This window comes from Patella vulgata, chromosome 4 (genome assembly GCF_932274485.2).
Source record: "Patella vulgata chromosome 4, xgPatVulg1.2, whole genome shotgun sequence".
NCBI lineage: Eukaryota > Metazoa > Mollusca > Gastropoda > Patellidae > Patella > Patella vulgata.
The window spans coordinates 24926938-24947623 of record NC_065882.2 but is presented as its reverse complement, the minus strand read 5'-3'; the positions used below and the strand labels follow the sequence as shown (position 1 = coordinate 24947623).

At 33.3% G+C, this 20686-nt stretch overlaps 1 protein-coding gene across 1 annotated transcript in view; it reads right to left on the bottom strand.

Annotated features, from left to right (window-relative positions):
* The window catches only part of LOC126817487 (KICSTOR complex protein SZT2), a 119426-nt gene that overhangs the window by 26903 nt on the left and 71837 nt on the right, over positions 1–20686 (bottom strand). Inside the window, exons 43-53 of the mRNA XM_050544501.2 lie at positions 19721–19891; positions 18960–19181; positions 17996–18153; positions 17467–17653; positions 15952–16142; positions 15527–15686; positions 15076–15209; positions 5734–5904; positions 3128–3395; positions 1363–1439; positions 949–1119 (exon numbers count right to left, since the gene is read on the bottom strand). Coding sequence (XP_050400458.2) covers positions 949–1119; positions 1363–1439; positions 3128–3395; positions 5734–5904; positions 15076–15209; positions 15527–15686; positions 15952–16142; positions 17467–17653; positions 17996–18153; positions 18960–19181; positions 19721–19891 — 1910 coding nt within the window. The remainder of the gene's footprint in view (positions 1–948; positions 1120–1362; positions 1440–3127; positions 3396–5733; positions 5905–15075; positions 15210–15526; positions 15687–15951; positions 16143–17466; positions 17654–17995; positions 18154–18959; positions 19182–19720; positions 19892–20686) is intronic.

Genomic DNA, 20686 nt, shown 5'->3' with positions numbered 1-20686 from the left:
GGGCAAACGAAGATGGGCATACGCCATATAGTGTGCTATGAAGGAAATTTTGCCCGGACAGCGGCACTACCGCCTACTCTTGTATCGAATTCCAACTGTCAAGGGATCTTTTACGTGCACGCCAATGTGTACACAGGACCTCAGTTTTTCGTCCCATCCGAACAACTAGACAGCTGTCCTTGTCAGTCCCTTCGACCTGCATCACTGACAAGGGGGAACCACACTGGAAAATCTGGATGAACTTTCTCAGCCAGTGCAGGGATCGAACACCCGACCTCCAGGCTAGCAAGCCACCATGACCCCCCGATAAGAGATGGTCTAAAACCAATAAATGTGAGATATATGCCGTGGATAATTATATATTTATCTACAGAGCAAGTTGTAATTATGCGTGGGCTACTGAAAAGTTTTTTTTACGGTAATTCAGCTATTTCGTTATTTAAGTAGCCAAAACGGAATATTTAATTAATAAATAACTATCCTAAGCCTTACTAATATTTCATTTTTAAGTCCAATATATATTTTTGTGTGTACCCCATGCTGACAAAGTGGTATAGACAGGTGAATTCACAATACCCTACCATGAATAAAAAACATGAAATATGAATTTACTTTGAAAAGTTTTCGTGCGTTATCAAAAATGACCGGCAGTGAAAATTTTGAAGTGGAAGCCGTGGTACTGAGTTAATAACCATTAAACAAAAACCACAATAATTGGATCTACGACACAACTATGACAGGTTTCATTAGTGTCCTTTTTACTTGGAACAATATCTATCTGTTCCTTAATTGTTAAATTTGAGAGTTTTCCTAATTTTATCTGGATTATCGCCCTTTTACGTTTTTATAATAATACATTTCAACAATTCCATTTCATACATGTCAACCCTTTCATACATCTTTCTCATTTATTAGTAAACTTCAGCTGGATTTTACTTAATTACTTACTGATTTTGGAAGGTCAGTCATTGGTGGGGTTGATGCTATGCAAGTATCCTGTTTGCCATGAGGTTTAGTTTTTTCTACAACACGATGGCGCCATTGTGAAGAAAACAGGATTGGTGTGGCACAATAGTGAAACAATCGAGAACTTTGTTTTAACAACTTCAGGTGATCTTCCTGCAGAATAACATTCATAAATTAGCAAATAAAGCCATGTTGGTTTATTCGGAATTCTGATTTGGATGTCCAATTCTATTGGTCATGTGGCGTAACGGATGGAAACTAGCAAGCATCACCAGATTCTTATAACATATTTCAATATACAGCATTTTAGCTTTTTTCATGTTTGCTGCCAGTTGTGGGAAGGTAGCATGAAATTGCGAAAAAAAAACACATTTATCCCATAAAAAACAAACTTACATTAACCGCTGGGTTGCCTGGTGTTTTTATTAACCAGCTATTGTGAAGTTGACTTAATTTATTAAATTTCTCAGCATCTGTAAAATTTAGCAATTCAATATGAATCTTATAACAAATATTTATCATAATGAAAGCCTTGATATTTGAAAACTCATTCCAATGCTGTTCTTATATAACAAGCGGTTGCCATGGAAGATATGCCCACATTTTGCAAGAGATGGATGGAGAACAAGCAACAAAAAAAACCACAGCGATTTGTCATAAAATCAGGGGCCATAATCCAGGAACTTGCAATTTTTTCGTACAATCAGGTGCCATAATCCAGGAATTTACAGTCCAATATGCGAGATATACTTATTTTAATTTTCATCAAAATCGGATAAAACTTGTGACCTGTAGAGTGTCCACAATCAAATTGAGGATAATGCATGGGTGGACATACAGATGGACGGACAAGGGCGACGACAATATATAACGATATTCAAGCATATTAATTTGAAGTGAAGATCTATGACTTTTTACTAGTTTTCCCTTGCAATAGAGAATTGTGATCTTTTTACTTCATGCATTCAGGTTTTTGCCATTTGTTTTTTGTCTAGCCCCTGTGATCACTCTTTATGGAAATGGCAATATATAAAAAAAAAATTCTTACAGATGCATTATGTAAGAGCTTAATCTTCCTATTTTGATTCAAATGTTATATAAACTATCATTTAGAATTCATTCACATGACAAGCCTATAATCAACTCTCTAGACCAATGGATGGCCAAGATTTAAATGGATTAGAACACCTGCAAGGTTTAATGATAAATCAGCAATCAGGACTCTACGCTACATTTTGTCAAAACTTCAAAAACTTTGCTCAGAATAAAGTAATTTGAATGGAATTTTCAACATATTCCTTTTTCATTATCTATTTTTTGAACTACTGTAACAAGAACCGCCAGCTCTTTATCTAAATCTTACATAATAGATCTTTGATAATAAAAATTCTTAATAATAATTATCTTAAAGATATATTTCCATGACAGTCACAATGTTCAATACATAACCACCAAAAACATTCTATCCTTTGACATACTTCTAAAAATATGTGTTTGACAATCTACAAATCTTAACATAGCCACCATTATGTAGTACACTTGTAAGACAATGGATGGATGAGTACCAGCATTATTAGTTTACACTCCGTAACAATTAAGTTTAGAGGATCATACAGATGATCTAATTATACCTGGGTGAATATATATTTATCTCTTTGTATCATATGGTTGTACTATTCCATCAAGGTATTTTGTAGACAAACATAATGTTCTTTTCAATTTATTTTAGTAAGGTATTCATTGCAGAAGAAAATTTTGTCATCACAGCTCTTTTTGATAGGCAAATATCACCAAATTCATTTTAACCAGAAGATCAGTCTTATTTTTAAAATTTTCCATATAGGGATGTTATTTTACTTTATTTTGTTTTAGTTTAAAATCATAAACTAAGGTTAAGGTTACCAATAGACTACCGGTAACTTTAATGTCTTCTCATATATTATTCTGAAAAGGGATGTCTCTTACAATCCAATTCAAATTAAATCTTTATTTCATTTCATTTTAATGTTTATGATTATCTACACTGATAGCTGTGTTTGAAATGGTACTTTGTTTTTAGGTATTTTCTTTTCTTTATATGAAGTTTTTTTTTAATACTATTTTCATTTTTGTAATGAGTATACTGCTCTGGGTATACTGCTACAATAAAATATTATCTTACCTTTCAGACATAAACTTCTGATTTCCAAAGCTTGTACACCATGTACATATACAGGATCTTTCATGGGGGGTATTTTATTATTTTTATGCATGGGTATATGCGGTTGTTCATCTTTATAAATGTCATCAAAGTGTGGAATATGATCTAAGATCTGATTTTTGTCACGTACAGATATAGAACCATGACGACGTTGATTTTCTCGTGGTGGTGCCATATTTCGTATCAATACTTCTTTTTCATGTGTTGATTGTGTGTATGGGTTTTGTTCCTGAAATCATAATAAACAAATTATTAATTATTGTTTATTGTCATGGACTATTCATTTCCTGAAGCAGTAAAAGAATTCATTTTGTTATATTTGGCATTCTTTTTAGTTCTGTTCTTACAGATATAGGAAATACTTAATAAAGATTTCAAAGAAATATCAATGGTGTTTGTTTGGGATGAGCGTCTTAACTACCAATCACCTTTTGCCTGGATACACCTGTCTATAAATTTGACATGTGTGGACTGACAATTCCACTGTACTTTCATTTTTTGTTGTTTTCTAATGGGTAATTGAATTATGCAACTTATCGCTGCATTTAACTACATATTTGCAAAGTTCACAAATGGTGCCGTTTGTTCAAAGCTGTTAACTTATAACGACTTGTTAACATGTGAGTTAATGGATTGTTAACTTTAACGGAGAGAAAGTCTGTTACTTGAAGCCCCATTAACATTAATTTTGTTGTTAACTTGCCGTTACATTTAACAAAGGTGTAGAGCTCCTTTATCGGTTTGAAAATGGCGTTAGTTGCTGCACACCCTTAGCAAAAAGTCCTATAGAATACCAGTATAGTTTTCTATAGAATTCTTTGGAACATTCTAGAAAGTCTGGTGGTGTGTGTGTGTGTATTTTCTATAGTATGAAATTCTATAGAATTCTACAGAATTTTGGGGGCCTGTAGGAAATAATGACCCCAAATATTCTACAGTTTCTGTTGCGCAAATCTTATAGTTTTTCCTAGAGATTTATGGTAAAATATTATAGTATTCTTTAGATTACTTTACAGTGTTTTCTGTAGGAAATTCTACAGTTATTTTTTGCCTTTAATCAAGTTTTGTGAAATGACTGCACAGTTACACTGTCTTCAGTTTCTTGTTAATACTAACTTCTATGAAGTTGTTATACATGTACATTGAATCTAACCAGCAGTTGCCAGGCAAGATATGCCCACATTTTGCAAGAGATGGATTGAAACCATGCTAAAACCCCCCAAAAAACAGCGGCTGCCAGGCAGGATACATCCACATTTAGCAAGAGACGGATAGAGAACAAACTTAAAACAAACGAGATTTTTTGTACAATCAGGGGCAATAATCCAGAAAGTTATGGTCTGAAATGCGCAAATATTAAAAAGGACTGAGATCTTTGTGATATAAAGATATGTTTTAAGTTTCATCAAAATCGGATAAAAATTGTGACCTCTAGAGGGTCCACAACCTTCATATTGCAAACTTTTACACAATTTGCGCACAAAGAGTGGCCGTTTTGTTGGGCAGTTTCATTTCAATTTTCAAGAAAATCGAATTCAACCTTCATTATGGTGGAATGGTGATATATTTAAATGTTTTTTAAAATCTGAGAAAAAAATTGTGACCTCTAGAGAATCTGCAAGCTAAAAATGCAATTTTTCAAACAATCAGGAGCCATAATCCAGGAATTTACGTTCGGATATGCACGATTATCAAAAGATACCAAGATCTTAGTGTGTAATGATGATATATTCACATTTTTTTTTAAATCAGATAAAATTGTGACCTCTAAAGAGACCACAAACTAAAAATGTGATTTTTTGTACAATCAAGGGCCATAATTCAGGAAGTTACGATCTGATACGCGCGAATATCAAGGTCTTTGGGTTATAAACATGTTTTTCAAGTTTCATCAAAATCGGATGAAAATTATAGCTCTAGAGTGTCCACAAGAGCAAAATAAGATTTTTCGTACAATCAGGGGCCATAATCCATAAGTTTCGATCCGATACATGCTAATATCAAAATAAACCGAAATCTTTTGGAGATAAACCTATATTTCAACATTCGCCAAATGTGGACGGATGGACAGAGGCGACAACAATATGTGACCCTCCACTACAAAACCAGTCACATGTCCCAATTTTTAAAAACTGAGATTTAAAGCTTATCTTAAAAGGGACTGAAACAGCTTTTTTTTTGGTAGTTTTGACCCATATACTGTAGTGTATTTTGCAGTGTCTAGAAATTGAGCCGTGGGACATCCGACTCGTTTTGTACTGGAGGGTCACATGAAAATGTGGGCGTATAAAAATTAAAAATTCAGCCGATGATTGAACAGTTTTCTCTAGGATTAACTTTAATCAGCCTATTAGCTAACAGATAATGAAGTTGACAATCCAGCAACAGAAATTTAACGGACAGTTAACAAACGACATGTTAGCAAGATAATGATCCGTTAAGAGTTTAACAGATCGTTAAAATAACTAAGTTTTGAACAACCGGCTCCAGGTTTTCCATCACTTTTTGGATACACTTCAGACCAACGGAATTTAATTTCATGTCTATATTTTAAAATAAAAACTTACAAGGGTATAAGGTAAATCATTGAATGTTTTATGATGAAATAATCCCATCTTCTGACTAATGACACTGTCTAATAAATGAGCACGAGCATTTTGCCATTGTACAAGTTTAGTTATATGTGATTCTAAAGAGTTGAACAAATCACTCGCCCAGTTATATGTTGATACAGTTATCTGTAATAGAAGAAAAAACTCTTAAAACATTTTACAGAATAGTATGACCAGGTAGTATTTAATACAGCCATTCACCCAATATTAAATCTAGACTTACTGTGGTATTGGGGTGTATAGGCCACAAGATGGCCTGGATTGTTTATGACAATCAGAAGAGCTAATTAAAAACAGCCATCTTCCATTTCACTCCATCCCAGAATTTCATCTAGGATCAAAGCCTTTTATTAATCAAGGGAAGTAACTCTATTAACACAAAGAACTCAAGAAGGCTTCTGACCACTATTCCTTAATAATATGAATAAGTTGGTTTAGTAAAGGGAGTATATGACATCCCCCGGTCTCAAACAAAAACTCCGGTAAGGAATTAAAATTTAGAAATGAAACGTTAACTTATACCATGAAGCAAAATTATAGCATACACACACTATCATACTTCATTACAAGCAAATAAAATGCTTAAAAACATTAAAGTTGAACATTTAAAATATCAAATTGTCAGTGGAATTTTACATGTTTCTTAAAATTCTTAAATTGTTGAGTACTGCTCAAACCTTTATGCAGAGGTATCTTATAAACAAACATGCGTTAATTATTCCTAAAATTCAAATACAATCTCAACTACAGTTTTGAACATCACAATGAATGTGAATTAGGATTGAAAATACATACATTACAAGGTATACTAACAACAAGAGAATTTTATTAATAACAATTTTGTATAAACATGCAATAAGAACATTATTAAATCACATTTTACTATTAACTCAATTTTCCTGTAATCCTAAGATTATTATTACTAAGTAATTTCTCAGTTATGTCAATTAAATCTGGAGATTGGTCTATATTGACCCATTTACATTCATGAGGTTTATCATCATTAAAATTTAATAACAACTGTAGATTTCCACACTTAATTCTACCTTTCTTGATGTGAAAAACATTATCATTATTATTGACATCAACTAGGTAATTTAATTGTTCTTCCATCTGTGTATGACATAATTTAGATATTGAAGCTAAATTCTTATTATCATTTAGATAACTCACACATTGAGATATAGTGTAAGGTGTAGTAACTCTATTAAATACAACATTTTGATCAGCAAAGTCTGACAAAACTAAACCATTTTCATAGGTGTATTGATAAGTCAAATCATTAGATACATGAACATTATCATTTACCGTTTTACCAAGATGTTTTCGTAATTGATCAATATGAGTTAGACGTTTATTTGGCTCATTAGAACGAACAAAGCATGGTTTTAGTCTATTTATAGAATAAACATCTTGTAATATCTTTCCGTCCAAAGTGGAAAGTATATAATGCGTTCTGTCCAAGATTTGATGAACCACTAAGGGACCACACCATTCAGCCTTCATCTTCCTAGAGTTACAAGTAAGAGATGAAGAAGATGGTTTTAATACATAGACAAATTGTCCAAGTCCATAAATAGGGTTTTTACTTATACTATGAGAAATGCTTATATTTTGATGTTCTTGTTGTCTACGTTGAAGATCAAGCATAGAAGATGATATAGCATTGAATTTTTGCTTTAAATGACTTAAATACTCCTCATAGGATTTACTAACTCCATCGAAATTCCAAGCTAAAGAAGTAAGATTCTTTGGTGGCTTACCAAAGGCAAGTTCGTATGGACTAAAATTTCCTAATTGTGGGGAGACAAAGGAATTGTATGCATATGTGCAAGTTGACACATATCGAACCCAGTCGGTACCATATTGGTTCAAATTGAACTTGAGCAAGTCTGATATTGACTTAATATGTCTCTCCACCATGAGACTACCATGATTAGATACACTGATAAGTTTGTGATCAATCTGTAATGCAGAACAAAGAATAGAGACAAGTTTTCCTGTAAGCGATGAAGCGGCATCAGTTATTAATACTGATGGCGGACCAAATATACATACAATCTTCTGTATAATAGCTTCGCAAATAGTCTCAGCATCTAATGTTTTGAGGGGAATACAGATAAGAAAACGAGTTATTTCATCACAGACTACCATAATATGTTTAAATCCTGTTGGTGATGCAGGCATAGATTTGAAATCTAAACATATTTTATCAAAAGTACAATACTCTGTTGGTATACGTGGATGATACATCAGAACATTGTCTGTTTTCCCTTTAAATTGTTGACATTTATGACAACTAGTGATATATGATGAGATGGTAGAAAACATACTAGGGAAATAAAATAACTTTCGCATTGTGAGATATGTCCTTACAATACCTTGATGACTAGATAATAAACTATCATGATATATAGCAATAATATTATGACATAATGATTCTGGAATTGCAAGCTGAAGAGAAAATGTATTATCATTATGTATGAGAAGACGAAACAAAATATAATCACATATAATATATTCTTCACTTTTGTGTTTGACTGATTTTGCTGCTTTACGGTGTGAAGGCAGAATACCATGACTGAGAAAATCATATACAGGTTTGAAGAATGGAGAAGTTTCTTGTTCTAACCGTAGTTGATTTTTATCTACTGGTAAATTATAATCACGGATCATCTTTTTCTTGATAACTTTTAATAGTTTATCTAGCTGAGCTTGTTTAGGAAAATGTGTGCGAATAACATTATCCGCATTATGAACTACAGGTGTAGGTGGGATACATAGTTCAATTGGTATCTCGATTTCTTCAGGTGATTCAGGTTGAAAAGCATCATCCACAATCCTTGGGTCTTGTGTGGTAGATGATGCTTTAATAGAACTATCATTTGATATCCTGATATGAGATCGTTTGGGAGATTGGAAAATTGTCGGGATTTTCTGAACATCAGAAGGCTGATTATTAACTGTATCAACCGAATTATGTGATACTGTCTGATGTTGGGCAGAAGGGAAAACTGCAGGTACAGAAATGTTATGTGTCTTGGCCCATTGACGAGTTACAGGTCTATCAGTTACTGGATTCAGAATAGCGAATGCTGTAGGAACAATACTGTCTATCTCCGAATCACTTTCGAGTGGGCTTCGGGAGAGAAAATCAGCTAGGACTAATTCTGTGCCCTTTTTGTAACCAATCTTAAAGGCATAATGACTAAGTTTGACTAACAGTTTCTGTAATCTGTTGGTACAAGGTGGACGTTTAGAGTTACAAAGGTGGACAATGGCAGCGTGATCAACATAAGCATCAAATTCAACTCCTCTAAGTAGATATTGGAAATTAGAGATATTGATCAGAAGACCAAATAATTCTAATTCTGTGACTGAATAGCGCTCGCATGCCTTGGGAAGTCGTTTTGAATAATATCCAAGAATTCTCTCTTCACCATCAATAATTTGGGTAAGATATGATCCTGTAGCTGTTCTTGAGGTGTCACTATAAAGGGTAATCCTACCACTATCATTAGGCATGTACAGAATAGGTGGTTGTACAAGTAGTGACTTAACCATAACAAATGCTTCTTCATGTGCTGCAGACCATTTAAATGATGATTTCTTGCTGGAAATTTTATGCAAGGGTTGTAGAACTGACTGTAAGTATGGGAGAAAATTGGAAACATAGTTAACAGCACCTATGAATTTTCTTACATCTTTACTTGACGTAGGTCTTGGGATATTTTGGATTGAGCGGCATCTATCAGACAAAGGCTGCAGTGTGACTAAACCTTGTTTATCAATCGCAATCTTATGACCCATATAGACCACTTCATGACAGAAAAATGAACATTTTCTTGGTGTAACTTTGAGTCCATTTTGAATTAAGGCACTGAAAATTAACTGTAAATGCTTCTTGTGAGCTTCGTTGTCTTTACTGAATAAGATAATATCGTCATGATGGGCTATACAAAATGAATAACTACCAGGAACTGTTGATAATATTTCATCAATTTTAGATTGAAAAACTGCTGGTGAGACACTCAAGCCTTGTGTTAACCGTTTAAAGTAAAAATGTTTGCCTCCAGAATATGATGAAATACCCGTATATTGTTGGGCTCTAGGTGATAATGGAAGTGAAAAAAATGCTGACTTCAGATCTAAGCAACTTATAACATTAGGTTTAGCATGACCAATCCTCTTTAAGGTGTCAGATAATAGGGGAAATGGATGGTTAAGACGTTTGATTTTAGAATTAAGATACCTGAAATCAACAACAACACGTTTTTCTTTAGTAGCTTTCTTAGGTAGAATGAGAACTGGTGATGTATACGACTGGTGACCAACAGCTAAAATTCCTAGTTTGACAAGCTTTTCTAATTCCTGATCCACAATCTTTTTCTCAACTTCTGTTTTTGGATAAGGGCGAATGTAGAAAGGGCGATGGTCGTTTACTTCTATATCAACTTGTATGTCAGGGCATTTTCCAATTTCACCATGAAGACTGAAAGCTTCCCGATTTTTACACAACATATCATAGAATTTGTCTTTTTGAGAAAGATCAAGCACACTTTTGGACAAATCAATTTGTGACTTGAAAACAGACTTACTATTACTTGATGATGTAACATTATTTTGATCATACTCAGAAGTGAAGTTAATATTATCATAACTTACAATATCTTGAAGGGAGATAAATGAAATTGGTCGAGTAGGTCTGATATGCAAAGTTTTAGCACTTGTGTTATGAATTGGTATAATGGCTTTATTTCTTTCCAGCTTAACCAAAATTGTTGAAGGACACATATCAGAAATATGACTGCCACAATACATGACAACTTCACGATTCCTAAACAAAGGAGGAACTTTACCATGAACAGTGATGTAACGACAATGTTTAGGTCTGACATATGCACTATGAGCGGTTATAAATGGAATGGTTGTAGCTTTACAATGAAATACATTGTCACGAAAAATAAGACTTCCATTCAAATCAGCTAAAGTTTCTTGACCAATGATGATATCAATTCCGATTAAATCGGCAGCAATAAAAGCTTGAATGGTAAACTTTACATTTTGAATAAGCACATAAAACTTAATAGAATATTTACACAATAGTAGATTGCCATTACCAAGCCGAAAGCTAAGTGGATTTGACAACAAATGAACAGGCAAACCACTTAAATAGGGTGAAGATTGAATAAGTAAAGACGAAATGATCGACCTTGATGCACCACTATCAATTAATAATAAAGCTGAATGACCATCTGAAAATTCTCCTTTGCAATAATTTCGTTTTGAAAGTTGAATAGAAACAGAACTAGAATGATTCTGTTTACCTGAAGTAGAATGAATAGGTTTGGTTTGATTAGATTTAGGGAATTCATTCTGAGCAGTAGAATAAATTCCCTCTATTGAAAATCCTGTTTTTGTCTTTTAGCAGAAAGGTGTTTCTGACGCAGAAAACATGATCTCCATGTATGATTTGGTTTCAAGCAGTAGTCACAAAATATAGGTCAATCAGCTGACTGGCTAGAATTATTGACATATTTAGAATGCCTATTTGTGTACGAGGAATATCGCTGTTGACTAGGTGAACGAGAATAATCACGTCTTGATCTATACTGACTAGGTGAACGAGAATAATCACGTCTTGATCGAACTCCAGGGTTGTTTGTATGCGATTTGGGACTAGGTGAATAAGGGCTTCGTCTGGGTGAAAGTGATTTCTCACGAGCATAAGACGAATGACTATAATTTGGATGTTTGGATCGGTGTCTGACATGATCATCTGATGCTACATGCAACTTAAGTTCATCTAATTCTTTTGGTAATGAAGAAAGATCATCTGAGTCGGACGTATAGAAGGATACCTCCTTACTAGGATTTACGGTTTTGTCAGGGTTATTTATATCAAAGAAACACTGAACTTTTGTTGTGATGTCATTCAAAGTAGTTGTGTCATTTGTTGACATGGCAACGACTTGTTGACAGTTTGTAGGGAGGATTGAAAAAAAATTTATGTTTGAGTTGGGTGCGACCTACTCCAAGTTGAGTAGCTAATTTCTCCAAGCGTTCTACATTTTCCGCAGGAGTGATAGAAGAGTCGTAAGTGAATGAGGAATAGGCTTGGTGTAAACCAAATGAAGACTTATTTTCGGAGAATCTATTAATAAACTGCGTGCGTAAATCTTCACGACTTCGAAATATTTTCTCCTCTATCCACAATCTCGCGGTTCCTTTTAAAGACTGTTTGAAAAGATTTATCATCTTATTGATAGCAAGAACTGTCTGAGGATTCATCTCCTCATCAGAGTACTCAAGGTAATCTTCGAAAGATAAAAAATGGGCAGTGGCCAGATCCCTATTTAATACAGACCCATCAAATCTATCAAATGACAGAGGTCTCTTGCGTTCAACAACCTCGTTCCGACGGTTAGCCATAATTGTAATTGTATACAAAATAATCAAAATAGTTAAAAGATGTTTACAATTTTGTCCAAACATTGAATATGATTGACCTTGATTAATTCGTTCACTATATGAGCAACTATTATCAAAATAATTGTGTAAGGCAAATCAGGATGACTACAAGTTTAACCAATAAAGAAAGAAATAATGCATCTTGTAAACATGGAAAACATCAATTAGCAAAACAAATTATCTAAATATTTAAGATCATGAAACAATAATAACATATTCACACAACCATTCAGCATAATTCACACAAATATGGTATCAGAAAACGTTTATATTATAATTTGACCGGAATATTGCCAAATTAATTTGAAAGTTGTAAATTTGAATTTACTTATAAGCCAAAATTAAAATTTCTAAAGCCTTCTTTCACAATTCTGTTTTAAGAAAAAAAATATTGTCTCTTTTACAAGTTTTAGGGATAAAAGTCATTGATTTATACATCAGGCTTCAGTAAAAGTTCACAAGACAGCAAACTTGAGTTGAAATAATGTCACTTGTAGGCTACACAACACAGTCACAAGACAGCAAACTTGATTCCAAGATTGTCACTGTACAACACTGTAGTCTATACTTCATTAATTATGTCACTATAAATGAATTAGATCTAGGCTAGTAGTAGTTAGAGTTCTAGGCATCCACACTTTAACATGGGAAAATTGGCACTCATGTCAAAACAGATTTTCCATTAGGCCTTTATAATTATAACACAGCGTAGGCCTACATGTGTATGGATTTAACTAAGTCTTCACTAAGTCTTATTATTCATTTGGATTATTTGAAATGTCTCTGGATCTGTACATAAGCAATTTTGGCTAGATTTTAATTTCACACAAATTAATAATAATAGAGTTTATAATCAGGGCTCACTATTTCAAGTCTGATGAATTTGTAGTCCTCAGAAAATAAAGGTTCCCAAAAATCTGCTGAATGACTAATTTCACCCAAATAGAGTTTAATCAGGCCTCACTAGGTCTACTTCTGATGAAAGTTTACTCCTCAGAATAAAGTAGATTCCCAAAATCTGTTGAATAATGGGAGAATGTGCTCCACAATTATGAGTCCAAATCTCAAAACATGTGCTCCTCACATCACAAGTCAATTCTTGGTAACAATTCAAAAATATCACTTGAAAACTAGTTCTTCATATTCTACATACTAGAAATGGGAGTTTGGCATCTCCACCATGTGGTATTGGGGTGTATAGGCCACAAGATGGCCTGGATTGTTTATGACAATCAGAAGAGCTAATTAAAAACAGCCATCTTCCATTTCACTCCATCCCAGAATTTCATCTAGGATCAAAGCCTTTTATTAATCAAGGGAAGTAACTCTATTAACACAAAGAACTCAAGAAGGCTTCTGACCACTATTCCTTAATAATATGAATAAGTTGGTTTAGTAAAGGGAGTATATGACATTACACTCAAGATGGATTCCATTTATAAACATTACATAATCAAGGTCCAGTTAGTCACTTTAGTAAATGAAGGAATGGATGTCACTTAAATACTACTCCTTTAACAACTATAAAATATTTAAGTTTAAATATATATAATTATTATTTGTTGTTTATTGTTACCAAGTAACCTCTAGTATATTAAATGAAAGATTGTAGATTGTAGGCAGTTGGCCACAGGCAGGTAGGAGGGCATACTGAAGGACAGGTCTCTGATAAGTTATTATTTAGACACTGTTCCTTATTAAGTTACCTAGCCATTGGGTCATTATTGCAGATATATTATTATTGTCAAGTATTGTTACAAGAATATAGAATTATACCAAGAAGAAGTGAGTTGTTCAATTATTGTATGTTCAATCTTACACCCCCAACCCCAATTGAACATACAACCCATCATCGAGGTTGGACTGATAAGCAGGTCCATAAACCCCGGATGATAATAGCATAAAATTAACAAGAGCATCGGTACCGCTGCAATATACGTCCAGACTCCTGGGGGTCGGGGCATGCACCAAAATCAATAATTGCTGTCTTTACAGTATAAGGAATAAATATGCAAAGTTCCAAAATGATCCATTCAGAATTGCAGTCTGTGGCCTTAAGACGCTAAGCACAAAAAATGGATGTGGCTTTGCCTTGGGGGTCAAAGCATGCACCAAAATCAATAGTTGCCGTCCTTTGGCTATAAGGAATACATATGCTAAGTTCCAAGATAATCCATTCAGAATTGTGACCTGTATATGACAAACACAAAAATTGGGCATGGCTCTGTCCCTGGGGGTTGGGACATGCACCAAAATCAATAGTTGCCGTCCTTAGGAAATGTAGCTTATAACCTCTACTTTCCATCTACTGAAGTGATTATCGATATCTTTTTTTAGCATGTACAAATAGAATTTCCAAGAAAACTCAATGTTTTTTGTGTTTCCAGGGATACCAGACAAACCACAGTCTATAGCCAAAAATTGTCCAGTAGCTTTTTTGGACTTGCAATTAGCCTTGTTCATGCCAAATTTGATGCAAATCTATGCAGGCATAACTGAGAAAATTTAACTTTTGTTGTCATCAGCACACTTTATCAAAATTGCTTTTGGGCCAAGTTTGGTAATTAAAATTGGTATTTTTGGGGTGGTTAATATGTAGTTTACCAACCAAAATAACAAAATATATCATATCAACAAAAATTACAACGCTGGTTTTTTTTAAAATGTGCATGTTAGACTGATCAACGCCCTTAACTCCAATTGCAATTCACGATGACACCATGATTTATATTTGCTCTCCTAGAAATCTAATAATGGCTTGACAATGTAAATATTGTTGATTTATATAGAGAAAGCTTGTTTTGATTTATCTAGCACAAAACCCACCTGTTTACCCTGTATAAACATAAGTAACAAATTTTGACGAGGAACAAACTCTTGTTCTGCTCTAAAATGTGATAAAGCATCAGTTGATCCTTGATCTATGAAGACATATGGTTGGTACTTCTGATTTCCTAAATCTGAAAAATATGTATGGATCAGAAACATACAACATTTTGTCCCAAATCAAAAAATAGTAACATAGAAAAAATATTTATATAATCATTTTTTTCAAACATGGACTAACATGTCCATGTGTCCATGGAGCTAATGCCAAAACTGCATATATCTCAAGACCTCTGTTTTTTATTAAATAATATAGAGATTTTTTAACCCTGAACAATATTTTATTTAAAAGAAACGAATGCCGGAACAGATATAGCCTATCTAACCTCTCTCTTAATTGAGCTGACAAACAGGAAGCTGACCCACAAAGCAGACAATGTACATAACTTACTCTTAGTTGAAGGAAACTCTGAATCCATATTCTCATGTAAAACAACGGATCGCCACTGATCTACATCACGTCCTAAAATGAGAAACTCCGGAGAATCTTTTTCCGTCGTTAATTTTTTTCTGGCTGCATCGAGAGAGGTCTCCATATTATCTTCTGCTGGCTTTAAAAAATAAAGGATCAAATTTAGATGCACAATGCAATAGAAATATACCAAACTTTAACAAGTCTTCTATTTGATGAGTGAATTTTATAATTCAAAGACCATGTGATTCAAGTGACCATAAATGCAAGAACATTTTTTGACTAAATTGTTAAAACAGATCAGTCAAAAATTGGAAAGAGATCTGCAAGTCATACGTAAATTTGTGACGCTAATGAGAAAAGTGTGCCTTAAAACAGAAAAATATGATTTATTAGATATTTACCTGTACGGGACTTCTACAAGGAAAGTATTGAACACCAGTTAATAACTCGCCTTGTTTATCAACAAGTTTAAAGAGAGTAAATGTTAGATTAGAAGCAATGGTAGGTAAGATATTCTGGATTTCTTTAAGTGCATAATCAACAGAAAACATAGATAACAAATTAAGCTCAAATCTGTTGATGGAAGGTGTACCTGGAATAAAAATCAATAAATATCATTTTAAACAATAAAAAAGTGTTCTGTACCGGCTTGTTCGATTCAATTATTCAATAAGAAACTGGATTGATATTATGAGCTGGATCCAAAAGAAACTAAAAACATCTTTCTATACAATATTTAGCCGGGTGTAAGCTGTTTCATACTTAGTTCATTCGTACCTCACTTCATACCTCAAACTGATTCATACCTTTTCCTATATGTTGTTGAAATAAAGGTGAAACATAATTAAACGATTTGATAAAATCCAATTGCTACGTGAAATTTATAAAAATGGCTGACGAACCAGAATTAGAACACACATGTGATTTGTACCTGAAATAGTTGATATAAGTTGAAATAAATTTAAAATTGAAATAAATTGAAATGAATTGAAATGAATTGAAATAAATTGAAATAAATTGAAACAAATTGAAACAAATTGAAACAAATTGAAATAAACCTATATGTTGTTGAAATAAATTGAAATAATAAACGGTTGAAAAAAAACAAAACCAACACTGCTTCCTGCCTTTTGTTGTTTTTAATCTGGTGTTGATTATTTAACCCATTCTGGCAAGTGAGTTGTGATTATTGTCGATAATTGATTGGCGATTGTTAAAGCAGTTTAAAAAAAACGATTGAAAAATATTTAATCTGGTGTTGATTATTGAACCCATTCTGCTGAGTGAGTTGTGATTATTGAAGATCATTGATTGACGATTGTTAAAGCAGTCAAAAAACAATTGCAAAATATCTAATCTGGTGTTGATTATTGACCCCATTCTGCCGGTCCCAAGTCTGGGTGCAAAATGAGGAGGGTTAAGCTAAAGTGCATGCAAAAGTTCTCTTGTTCTCTTGAAATTAACCAAGGTACGAAACAGCTCATGTGAGGTACGAATGAACTAAGTATGAAACAGTCGGGTTACGAAGGTTACGAAACAGCTCGCACTCTATTCAGACTAGTAGCTTATACAGATCTCTTTGCGGATACTGTTATTTGATTTGTCAAGTTTACTAAACAATAAAAAAAAAAACCAGGCCTATAGAAAAAGCTGCATATAATATCTTTTTTGCTTTAATACTAGAAAGTTACATGTAGTAAATAAAATAAAATTCTATTAACCTAGGCCTCATCGCACAAAGATTGTTGAGTCAAAAAACTAACCTCTCCTTCTTTCCGGGTTAACTTTTGTGTCAGAGTATAATACATAGGAAATTAATGGAATTTATTGAGACCTCACCTTGACACAGTTCCTGTTTAAGACCTTACCACCCCTTTATTTTACTTATTAAAGAGTAAATAAAATATTGAAACTACCTAATTTTGAGCAGTAGTTTATAAATGGTCTTAATACAGATGGATAAACAGTGTGAAGGTTTCCTCTTTGTCCCGATTCATATTTCATCCTCACTTCTTTCAACGGGGAACTGGTGGGACTGACTTCTCTGCTTAAAGAAGGAAGTTCTGTTGTTGAAATGGCTGCAGTATCAGGAAACTCAAACATCTAAATTCAAAATAGAATTCACTTTACAAAATCTCTTTTTGCATGTACACACAATAAACCATGATCCAAAACCAACACTTAATGTTGCCACCTAGGAGTTTACATTTCTCTACAATCTGTAATGTCCTTATTCCTCCCTTGAGTCACTTGAGATAATAAAATTTTCATAAACTGATTTTACCTAGCATAGACATTTGAACCTTGGTAAAGTGGCACATAGGGATAAAGTGTCTCATTAAAATGCCAAATTCAACATCCATTGATGTGAACACAGATTGAGCTCTTTAACTGCTGTTTCATATATAAATTTCATCCAATTTGTATTACAATTATTATAATTACCAGGGAACTTTGAGGAGGAGGTGTGGAAAATTTGCTTTTTGATGGCATACGATTCTTTAAAGATTGCAATGGAGAAGCTGATTGGACAATTGGCTTTAACTGTAATGAATCAGAAAATCTTTTTCCAATAATAGAGTGTCGTCTATCATGTTTGTCACCTAAAAAGCAAATAAAAATATCAATAAATTTCTTTTATTATGCATTAATTCATATACAATCAGACACAATTGAAATCCTGAGCAAAAAAACAATATATAAGACAAAGGTGTGAATTTTCTGCAGACTTCATTGTACTGACCCATTCTTATATATATACATGTTTACAGCTATGTAAATGATGGACCATGTTCCTGAAGCAATGACTGCAAGTTTTACAACATATGAAGCAATGACTGGAAGTTTTACAACATATGAAGCAACAACTGCGAGTTTTACAATATCTAGACGTTGCTAGATTACTTCACAATTCCAGAACTTATAGTTACGTTATCTCCAGACACATGAACAGTAGCGTCCAATCAGAGGTTGTGACATAGCGACCTCCAAGGAAACCTTTGACAGTGAACGAACCTTGAACTTTGCAACTCGATTATCACAGGTAGACATGTTAGTTGGAAAGCACGAGATAATCACAAGTTGGGCTTGTACCCAATCGAAATTAGTGTCGAAATATGCAGGGTATTACGTGAAGGCCTTGATAAAATGTACATAGTTAAAGCGAGATCAAGCCTTCTATTGAAGATGATGATGGACAAAAGATGGTTATAATAAAGTCTGAACCAAATTCTCGATTTCTGAACACACCTATTCATAATGATTTTTCAATCAAATCAAGTTTGAATGCTGTGTTTTTAATACTGGTATTTCACTTTGATTATTAACTAATCTTCATTAATATACCATCTAACCTTTTTTATGGAATTTTTACTACCGACATGTTATGGTTTTAAATTTGTATACATACCTTTAGGACTAACAGGAGATGATGGCACTGAAGAATGTAGTAGGTCTGGTTCTGAATGACTTCTAGGTATATGACATATAGGTGCCGTTAATAGATTGAACTCTAATATAACATCACACAAAGCATGTTTAACAGCTGATGTTAATTTATCTATCAAATTTTTCATCTCAGATTTATTATTAAATCTATCCCATATCTTAAACTGTATTAATGCTGTTGGGCCTGTAGAAATTAGAATTAAAATTTATAATGCAATCAACTTCAACAAAATATATAAAACCATAATATGTCTAAAGATATTTATCAAACATAGCTGGTCTATGTGTGGTAATAATGAATAGTCACAAAATTTTCACACAATTTAAGTTTGATATCTTGATCTATCCATTGTTCACAAAGTACATTAATCATGAGACTGTCATTATTTGATTGGTTACGAACTGAACATACTATATAAGAGATTTCTTATTAAACTGTTGATATGTTGTTCATTCACGATCATCTAGTAAATATGAAAATTACAGCCACCTACTTAAAATGGGTAACTAAGGTAGAAGCAAGCCAAAGAGAAGGCCAAACCAGATTTTAATAGACTTCAAAATAAGGTGCTCTCTCAATGAGAAGGGACACATTTTTTTTTACTTTTGCACTGATAACTAATAAATAATTATATCAGTGAATTTATATGTCGGACACATACTCTCATGTCTATACTGAAGAGTTGTTAATTCCAGATATTTTGTATTAAAGTTTTCTTGTACCTGGTTTTGTAGTATCAGGTGATGGCTCATGGCGTACTGTATGTAAAAGTTGATCAAAATCATCAGAACTCAGTATACCAGATGTTGTCATTGATGTGGGATATGGACAGTTTAATACTTTAACTGGTGAACCAGTTGAATCAACTAAAGATACACTGATACATGCTATACCTATAAAATAAAACAATAAGAGGTTGCCATGTAAGATACGCCCACTTTTTGCAAGAGATGGACAGAGAACAAGCTAAAAAAAGAAGATTTGACGCACGACCAGAGGCCATAATCCAGGAAGTTACAATCCGATCTTTGGGATATAAACAAATATTTTAAGTTTCATCAAAATAGGATAAAAATTGTGACCTCTAGAGGGACCACAACCTTGGTATTACTTTTCCACTATGGATGAATATTGTGAACTCTAGAGAGATCACAAGCTAAAAACGTGATTTTGTTCAAGCAGGGACCATAAATCCAGGGAGTTGAAAGGCACCAAGATCTTTGAGTTATAAGCATACATTTTATCTTTCATCAATAAAATACTGTGACATATAGAGTGTCCACAAGCTAAAAATTTACCTATGACATTTTTCAGATTTTAGCCTTTGATTTTTATTTCCAAGATAAAATACCATTGGCTCCAACATTGTTTCATTGTGTGTTTTATGAATATTTTCAAAATAAACAAGTAAACAGTGAGGCTAATGTCTCCCGCCAGAATTACAAAATAAATAGATGACACATATTATTTAAATGCACACATTTATCTTTTTCAAAAGTATTGAGCAATTAAACTGATTACTTTGTCTAAGGTTTTGAAGTACTTGATAGTGAACCTATGCACTACATTTCATCACTCTCCATCAGTTAGCCTTAGCAGGAAATGTTAATCATTGAACTAAAGTCAAGACATTCACCTAATGAACATCTACATCAAGTTTAAACATTTTACCTCAATTAAAAGCAGAG